General features: G+C 38.5%; 1 protein-coding gene across 8 annotated transcripts in view; it reads left to right on the top strand.

Moving 5' to 3' along the window:
* pcnx1 (pecanex 1) overlaps window positions 1-10,000 on the top strand; it is an 83,218-nt gene that overhangs the window by 16,834 nt on the left and 56,384 nt on the right. For all 8 annotated transcript variants that reach the window (XM_073920180.1, XM_073920179.1, XM_073920178.1 and 5 more), the window contains exon 3: window positions 4,608-4,713. In XM_073920180.1, the coding sequence (XP_073776281.1) occupies window positions 4,608-4,713 (106 nt within the window). The remainder of the gene's footprint in view (window positions 1-4,607; window positions 4,714-10,000) is intronic.

The raw sequence follows: 10,000 nt of genomic DNA, 5'->3' as shown, positions 1-10,000 counted from the left end.
TTATTTGATTGTTCAAGCACACTCACACAAGTACTCTGTTTGTTAACAGAGTTGATGAATGTAAAATAAGGTGAATTAAATAAAAAATAACGAACTCTTCTTTATTCGTTTTTATGCATTATAGAAGTATCTGATCGGGTTTAGATATCGGTAGATACTCAAAATCAAATAAGTTGAACTTGAGAGCAGAAAAATCTGATCAGGACATCCTTTGTCTTTCCAATGCAAGGTTTTGTAGGAAAGTGTCTGGTGCATATGAAGAGGAAAGAGTCTCCTACAGGTGGTTTGTCAAGCCCACTCACCTGCAAATAATTCACAATGTTTTCCAAGAAATACTCTATATTTTATGCCTTTCATGAGTCATCATGTCAGATTGTGAATCATCTCAATATAGGTTATCAATCATTTCAATTAGAAATCTTCGGAGGTAAAGTTCTGATTTGGTTCAGGAACAGGAAGGTTTAGAATCATCTCATGAATTGAACTTGCAAAAACAGTTCTGATTTCACTTATAGCAATCTAAACACAAGTGAACAGCTGAGATGGATTTACTGTTACCTGGTAATAAACAGCAGTTCATATGGGACCACTTGTGTTTGGATTTCAAGTAGACTTTTCGCTGCATTTGTCACGCTCTATTACTTTTGCCTTAGCTCCTCCTCTAGTTAGGTTGTTTACGAGTGAGCAGGAAAGCAAGCATTAGGAGTACATAGCAACTAAAGTATAAATATCTTGTTTTTGGTCCGCTTTCTCACAACCCATCTTATAATGATCACATGTAGGGTCAGTAAGTGGAGAGCAGGTCTTTATTTGTGATTGTTCGAATCCATTTGACATCAGATGTGTTTTCGACAACATGCGGAAGTGGTCCGTTAGTGGACAAGCTTAAAGCCTGTTTACACCTGTTTTAGATGAATGAAATTGGGTCTTATTATGTGGTGTACATAGACTTGGAAAGCTCCCAATTCTAAGCAAAGTTGTGATTAAGGGACAGTGCTGTTGCTCAGTGGTAGGGATGTTTCTGAGAGCTAATCTGATGTCATGCTGGATCCATTCATCACCCACTGAGAGAAAGAGAGAGAGAAAGGGAGGAGGGAAAAGGGTGAGTGAATTGGGAGAACTGAAATAGAGCCTGATTAAACCACCGAACACAAAGCTGATGCTCTTGTTCATTCGCTCAGAGGAGTCCGAAACAGGCTGCAAACTTTCAGAGGTTAAATAAATGCTAGCTTGCACATTTTCTACGAGAGAACGCATTGCTGACCGAGTCGGAACACATTAAACACTGTTACTCAAATCATGAGTGCAGCGTTTCAGCAAAGTTTGTTTTACAGTCATCAACTTTTCATGCTTTAGAACAGAACCCATTGCTTGTTTTATTACATACTGATCTTTATTTTAAAGTGGAATGGAGTCAGTGCTAATAGCCTAGTGGTTAGCGCAACTCAGTCCTACAGTTGTTGGTGTCCTGCTGTACTCCAATATGCTTCTACACACTTGCCAGGAAGTTTTTAGTATACCTATGCTGCATCCCTATTTGCAAACTATCCATCCTAAATAGTGTTCGAAAATATAATTAGTATGTCCCAAACCGTAAAATGTTGAAAAGTGTATACCAAAGGTACCCGGATGGTTTAATGTACCGTCCATATGCTAATCTCTAATATTGCCCACAATCAATTGCTCGCTTGATGTGAATTTGATTAGAACTACAAACGAAAAGTGTAAACAAACTACAAACATGGTGGACATAGTGGACCAACCAGTTGAAAGGCTTCAGTAAAGTTGTTTAAATGACTGTTAATCAATATCTAGCCAACTGAAACGTATTTTAACTGTATTTTCCATGTTTTATTTCATCTGCAGCAACAATGTGAACTGATCAAGATATGTTTGGACATTAATTTCTGAATGCATAATTACCCAAAGACCTAAGGAGATTTCTCTGCATGAAAGACTCTTGAACGGCAGATTATTAATTCAGGTCATTAAATATGAAAGAAATGTGGATGATGTGTCGAGATGATGGACAGGTGACGTAACTAAGCAACATGACGATCTGTTAACGAGGAAGTAGTATGTCCCAAAGCTTGCACAAAAAATTACATACTTTTTAGGGAATAGTATAACTATGTGAATTGGGACACAGCACTAGTAAGAGCTTGATTATCTGGTTCAGGTGTGTTTGATTAGGGTTGGAGCTAAACTCTCCAGAACACCTGGGCTGCGTCCGAAACCGCCTACTACTCAGTAGGTACTGCATTTGAATTTAAACATACTACTCGGCCGTTAGAAAAGTACGTTCTATACAGTATGAATGTGAAAAGTATTATTGGAATTCGGACGTACTACATCCGCCATTTTGTCATGGTCACGAGACCTACCCGCGTCAGTTGCGTTGCTTCACTCCAATTCAAGAATTCTCTCACGGGGCATAATGGGATAGCACAGCGTGCATGGCATGCGAACTCCAGAATCTCGCCGGAAGTAGTAAGTCATCCGGGTACTTCTCGCATACTGATTTTTGAATTCTATGAATTCGGACATATTACTCGGCTCGCATACTAATTTTAGCATGTATGGAAGTATGCGGTTTTGGACGCAGCCCAGGCCTCCAGGGCCGAGTTTGGAAACCCCTGGCTTAGTGCATCGATACATAGCACCAAGGTGCTTACGACGACCCGAGTTCAATTCCCAGCTTAAAGTTCTTTGCCAATTCTTATCCTCTCTCTCTGCTTCCCATTTATTCCTGTCTCCTCTCTACACTGTCCTATAAAATAAAGGTTAAAAATTTTTTTGTTAAAAGTGAAATGTATAGAGTCTTAAATTGAGCATTTGAAGGTACATTAAAGGAATAGTTTACCAAAAATGAATCTTTACTCACTATTTACCTAAAGAGGTGGTCCACTATGATATGATATTTGAAATTTTAGTTGATGTGTAATGTAGCTGTTTGAACATAAACAACATCTCTTAATGTAATCCTCTTAAAGTTTAATGCAAAGGGAGACATTGGCTTTTACAGAGTTAGCTTAGCAAAGCCTACAGCAAACAAAGTTTGGGGACTATAAAAAAATTAATTTGGTTTAGTGAGATCACAAATGCTTCAGGTTATGCGCATACACCCTGCAGAACAAAGCGGCGTGGCCAGAGGCGCTGTAATGTAGCAGAGAGAGCTAAAATGCCGTCTAAATGCTGCTGTTTTCACAGAGCTTGTTCTGTTTTTGTATTTGGGATTACAAAGGACATGACACAAAGACAAAAGTGCTAACAATTTAATTTTAATTATGTTTCAGAGAATTATAAAAAAGATATATAGCTAGCCTATATGATAGCAGAAGCTGTGGATTGTGAGCCACAACCTGTAAACATTTTTATTTGTTAAAATTGATCTTTTACATGCATAGTTTCTAGTGTTAATGGTATGTTGTAGGAAGGATGTAAACAAGGAGAAATGCTGTTTGGCACCGCTAACAATTTAGCTACAAATTCATATTTATCCTTCAAACCGCTGTAAACACTCACACTCTTCACCAGCGCTGTGGCCGCTTTCCCTATATTATACTTCTCAAATAACCAACTCGTAAAATAAATGTGAATGCTTCATATTACTTACACATGCTTATTCCGAATATATATGAAAGACACTTATCAGGTTTTATTTTAGAGTTCAGCTGTGTTCTCTTCATTTTCTCTCTGATTCAGGCTTAATCTCATATGCCAAGCAGCTTCTCTGACTAACAGTATTAACACAGCAGAGGCACAGCACATGCTTGTAGGGGCGTGATGCTTTTCCTGGTGATGTGGAACCGATCCGTGAATCACAGCTAATTATGTTAGCTGCGTCTTGAGGACAGGCCTTTCGGAGGAACTAGGAAATATGATAGTTGTTTTCATGTTAGCTGTGTAGCTGTATATAATCAAAGTAAGATATATAAAAAAATAATTAGATTTTTTTTTACAAATGAAGTATGAGCACACAACCAAGCCTTAAAAATACACTCTGGACCACCCCTTTAACTTCAAATTGTTCCCAATGTTAACTTTCTTCTGTTGAACACAAAAGTATGGAAGTATGTGGTTACAGGTTTTTCATAAGTGTTCAACAAACATCTCTTTAATTAAGAAAAAATATGATATTTTTGCTTCGACCTCTTATTTGAAGAGATCATGTGTTCTTAATTCCTTCAGAGACCTGTCTAAAATTCCTTCAGTGACCTGCGTATATCTCCTAAATAAATTAAATCGCTAAACTGCCTCTAGCGGCAACAATCAAAATCACAGGAATAATGAAAAAGGCTTGCCATGGGATTACTGTTCACAGCTACATTTTATCTTCTGGGGGCCCAAGCTGAAATAAACCTCCTAAAAATATGATTATAATCTCCCGAAAAGTGAAGGGAGGGGGGATGATTTCTGCTTAATGAAAGACAGACATTAAATGGAGAGATGCTAGAAATGATCTCTTCTCTGCTGGCGCCTGGGATACTGTGCAAGTTTGATCATAAATGACATTGTTAACTCTGTGAAACCCTCAGGGCTGTTCTTCTCTGTGTTGCTAGGTAACTAACCTGTGTGTGCATTTGTGTGTGTGTGTGTGTGTGCAGGGATCCAGGGGGTGGAATAGAGATGTCTGATTTTGCACGGGATGAGACGCCACCGGTCGACTGCAGTTCACGCAACTCTTACGTAGGAATGGACTCCAGCCATCAGGTGTGTGTGTTGATGATGTTACCCTAGGGATTTTTTTTTTTTGTGGTTGTTTGTTGGTCTTTTGAAACAACCTGACTTGGGTAATAAGATGGTTTCTTCAGATGTGATGTTATACTTGGTATGGAGATCATAAGCACTGCACATTCATAACTAGGATGATATTGGAAAAATCTGACATTGTGATATTTTGTTTTTCTGCTGTATATATTGCGATATACTTTTTTATACTTTGAAAGAAGTTTTGGTCACTTTTTATTTTAAGGTTCTGTTCTCAGACTTAACAAACTATTTTAGTTTCTTTGCTTCAATAAACTTATAATTTACTCATTATTAGTTGTTAAGGTATTGAGTAGGATTAGGGATGTAGAATAAGATCATGGGGGATATGTGCTTTGTTCAGTGTATTCGGAAAGTATTCATAGCGCTTTACTTTTTCAACATTTTTTTGATGTTACAGCCTTATTCCAAAATGTATTCAATTCATTTATTTGATCAAAATTCTACACACAATACCCCATAATGTCAATGTGAAAAAAGATTTTTTTAAATTGCTGCAAATTTATAAAAATAAATAAATAAATAAATAAAAAAAATCACAAAAAAATGTGGAAAGAATGAAGCACTATGAATAATTTCTGGATGCACTGTAAGTGCTAAAAAGCAGCCAATATCTCAATAACATGCATGCTGATAAACAACTAGTTAATAGTGAGAATTGGTCCCTAAAGTTTTACCGAATGTACAGAATTTTAATTGACTGGGATGATTCTGTATGGGAGTAAATCATGCATAACTTGTATGAAACAAACTACAAGCAGAGATAAATGTAACAAAGCAAAGATAAAAGTGCAACAAACAATGCATGCATTATGGTTTTGTATATGTAAATATACAAATTACAGTGCAAAGTCAACTCAACATTGCGATGAGACTGTTTCCGATGCACACATTGCAATATCGATGCTGAAACAATATAATGTGCAGGCTTATTCAGTACACAGACAACATAGTTTTTTTTATGGGAGCAACACTTAAGCCTCATTCACATTAGCAGCAACTTTGTAGCTGTCTGTTGCTCTGGATAGCGACCTGCTGTAAGTCTCTCACTGTCCGTTAAAAATAAGTGGTTGCTGTACCGCTTCGAGTCACTCATAGTGTGAATGAAGCTTTATTCTAACAGCTCATAAATGTTGCCATTTAATTATAATGTAAATTAATTTGCTTGTGTGTGTGTGTGTGTGTATGTATATGTATGTGTGTGTGTATATATATATATATATATATATATATATATATATATATATATATATATATATATATATATATATATATTAGGGATGTGCGGAGCAGCCGGTATTTGTATTTGTTGAGGGGGAAAAGTATTTGTATTTGTATTCGAGTAAAATTCAAAATGGCGCAGAAATATATATTTTTTCTATTACACTTCTAATTTACGTTATAGTGAAAGTATTGTTTAATTATACCCATTATATAAATTATAGATATGCAATATTGGCTGTTGTTTTTAAACATGTGATAAGAAATGTCATTGAAAAGAAAATAACATAGAAGCCATTATCTCATCCATGGTTAAACCAACAACTAATAAAATACCATTGTGAATATTATGAACCCCACCACCACCGTTCTTGTTTAAGGACACTGAATAGACAGAATAAAAACAAATAATACTTCAAAAAACTGTTCTTCTTCTGAAAGAACTTTTTTCCAATGGACAGAATTCCAAAAATAAGCTAAATAAATCTAAATAAAACCCTGCCTGGGAGATCTGGCAGAACAAAAGTATTCTATATAATACTAAAAGATGCAGCCTTGCTATTATCATCTGCCAGCCACAAAAAAGACACAAAGTTTGTTTGTTTGTTTATTTAGAGATATCTGCAAATATTTTTCAATGGAAGTCAATGGAGGAATATGACTAGTCAGTCATAATATATTTGCAGATATTTCCAATCTGAATTATAATTATGACAAGTCAAAATATAATTAGAGATATCTCTAAATATATTTATGGATAGTCTCAACAAGGTTTAAATGCTAAAACGGCTTGCCATACGCACAGTGGCACAGTGGAGAGTTCTCTAGTTATATCCTTTCAGTCGTTTGTTATGCAGTGACATGCAGTCAAATATTTCGCCAAACAGTCCTTAGGGATGCGGTGACACGCAGTCAGATATTTTACCGGACAGATCCGCCACTTTTGGCGCGCATAAACAATCATAAAGCTCTCGTGCTGCAGGAATGAGGAGGTCTGCTGAAGGCGCACAGCTGACGTGCAGTGAGAGGTTTGCGTCTTTAATAAACTACGGCAGTTTGCGATCACTGAACAGTAAGAATGATTAATAAATCCAAATGAAACAGTCCCTTAACAGTCACGTTTCGCTTTCAGTTTCGGGCTTTGGCGCGTTTTGCACTGAGCGTGTGTCTTTCTCTCTCTCTCTCTCTCTCTCTCTCTCTCTCTCTCTCTCTCTCTCTCTCTCTCTCTCTCTCTCTCTCTCTCTCTCTCTCTCTCTCTCTCACTCACTGACTCACGCGGGCATGCACTGTGGTCTCATGAGGAAACGCTGCTTTTTGATATAGTGTTTTTCTTGCTCCCGAATACAAATAATTTTTCAAGTATTTGTTCGAATCAAGTATTTGTAAAAACACGCTATTCGTGCCTTTCCGAATACCGTATTCGGGTTCGGCTCCACCCTTAATATATATATATATATATATATATATACATATGTATGTATGTATGTATGTATGTATGTATGTATGTATGTATGTATGTATATACATACATACACACACACACACACACACACACACACACACACACACATATATATATATGCCATTAATGTTAAAGAGCCCATATTATACATGAAATAGGGTCATATCTTGGTTGTAAGGGTCTCTAACAACAGTCTAATATGCATGCAAGGTCAAAAAACACTTTCGTGGTCCTATAATCTGCATTTATTTTTACCTAATTATCCCAGCGACTCCTGTATGAATCGTCCAGTGATTCATTTGTTCCCAAACCCCTCCTTAGCGCAAAGCTAATCTGCGCTGATTGGACCGATGACAGTCTGTTGCGATTGGTCGACTGCCTTCAGTCAGAGAATGAAATGCCCAACAGCTAATCAGCAATATAAAAGTAATCACAGTTCATACGCGCTCCATAGTGTAGGCGTGGATTTTAGCTGCCACACACACACACACAAACACACACACACCTCTGGACGACAACGCTCCCGCTTCCGCCCGCACCCGCCAGGTTTTAGCCTGAACCCGACCGCTCCCGCTTATATTTAGAATTTCTTGTCCCGGTGCTCGAACCGCCCCGTTTTCTGCCCGCCGCGCCCGATCCCGCTAAAGAGCGGGGGAGAACATAACCGAAAATCACCCAGCTAAACAGTCCAGAGACAGCCAGACAGAGCTCTCTCTCTCTCTCTCTCTCTCTCTCTCTCACTCATACGCGCGCACTAACACATACACACAAGCGCCAAGCAGACACACAGGCAGGCAAAGCTCTGTCTCATTCGCATAGCAATATCCACGATATTGCTAGACAGCCCGCTCCCATCCCAAATTAAACCTGTTACCGACCGCTCCCGCGATTGATTCGGAAATTTATTCCCGCGCCGCAGAAATCTGGCGCGGGGACAGCCGCGGGAATGCAGACCTCTACCACGGAGCTCCGTAAACAAACAGCACGCGTCGCGTTTTTAACGTGACTTTGCACGCGATAAGAGAATATAGCCAGTTAACCTGATACAGTACACGCGGTTACAAGTAACAAATCACAACTAAATACATTTGCAAGCTAGAGTTAATCGCACGTACTTACATTTGAGAAATGGAGGAAGAAACTCATCCTGACGTCCATTAGTAAGTTACTCTTTACTGATCCTTACTTTAAAGGGGTGGTCCAGAATGTTATTTTTAAGGCTTGGTTGTGTTAATAAGATGCAAAGCAATGTGTGCTCATGTTTAACTTGAAGGAAATCGTGTTATTTTTTCATAAATCTCACTTTGATTATACACAGCTACTCAGCTAACATGAAAACGACTGTCATATTTCCTAGTTCCTCTAAAAGGCCCACCCTCAAGTGACTCTGATTGGTCATCATCATAATATGCTGTGATACGCCGATCGGCTTCACGTCACGCCCTGACAAGCACGCGCGTTTTGTGTAAACAGTCAGTCAGTCAGTCAGTCAGTCAACACGTGTCTGTAACGAGTGAAAATGGGATGCGGCTCCTTTAACTGTTTCTGTGCCTTTTAGTGTGTTTATGCGTGTATACGATGAAGTATTTGTAACACGAGAAGCGCATGTGCGCGGGAGAGATTTTTATTGTTCTTTTTCTCTCATGCTCGGATTAAGTTATTTTCTGTGGTGACAGAATAAAGCACAAGATGTGAGATGAGACCTTTGTGAGCCTGGATTGATTTGTTTTTGATGTTACACTCCAGTTGGGAAATCATTGCTGTATTTTTTTTTAAATCAATGCGTTACAGGACGTCTTTCATGCATATGCGGAATATGCCTGTGTAAGTAACATGAATCGTTCACATATCTTTTGCGACTTTATTGTCCGAGTTGTAAAACGCATAGCATAGCTGCCTATAGAGAGAAATTCTGCCGTCTCACACAGAGAGACGCAGGTGCTGGCCAAGAGTGCGTGTATGTGTATGTGTGTGTGTGCGTTTACAGCCGTTTGATAAATATGGATTTGTAACGTTAGCTAAGTCGTTAGCGGTTACCATAATTTCCCGTTGTTTACATCTTTGCTACAACACACCGTTAAAGTTAGACACTGTACATGTCATGATCAATTTTAACAAATAAAAACACATACAGGTCATGACTCAGAGTTCACAGCGTCTCCTTGCTCCATCTTTGAGGAGATTTTAACTGAATCCAGCACTGAACTGGGAGAGATTCTGGAAGCTGTGTTTTGTCAAATCATGCTTGCTATGTATTTTATAGTTCTCTGGAACATAATTAATATTGAACTGTAAGCACTTCTGTGTTTGGGTCGTGTCATTTGGAAGCCCAACAACAGAAACAGAACAGCTCTGTGGAAACAGCAGGATGGCATTTCTCTCTCTGCAGTAACGTTACAGCGCCTCTGGCCACGGCCTTTACCTGCGCAGTGTGGGATGCGCAATAACGAACTTTTGTGATCTCACAGGGGGCGGAAGTATTTTTTGTAGTCCCCAAAATTCATTAATTGTAGGCGTTGCTAAGCTAACTCTGTACAAATCAAGGTC

The sequence above is a fragment of the Danio rerio genome, chromosome 13 (genome assembly GCF_049306965.1).
Source record: "Danio rerio strain Tuebingen ecotype United States chromosome 13, GRCz12tu, whole genome shotgun sequence".
Classification (NCBI taxonomy): domain Eukaryota; kingdom Metazoa; phylum Chordata; class Actinopteri; order Cypriniformes; family Danionidae; genus Danio; species Danio rerio.
The sequence above is the reverse complement of the archived record's forward strand: the minus strand, read 5'-3'. Positions and strand labels throughout refer to the sequence as shown.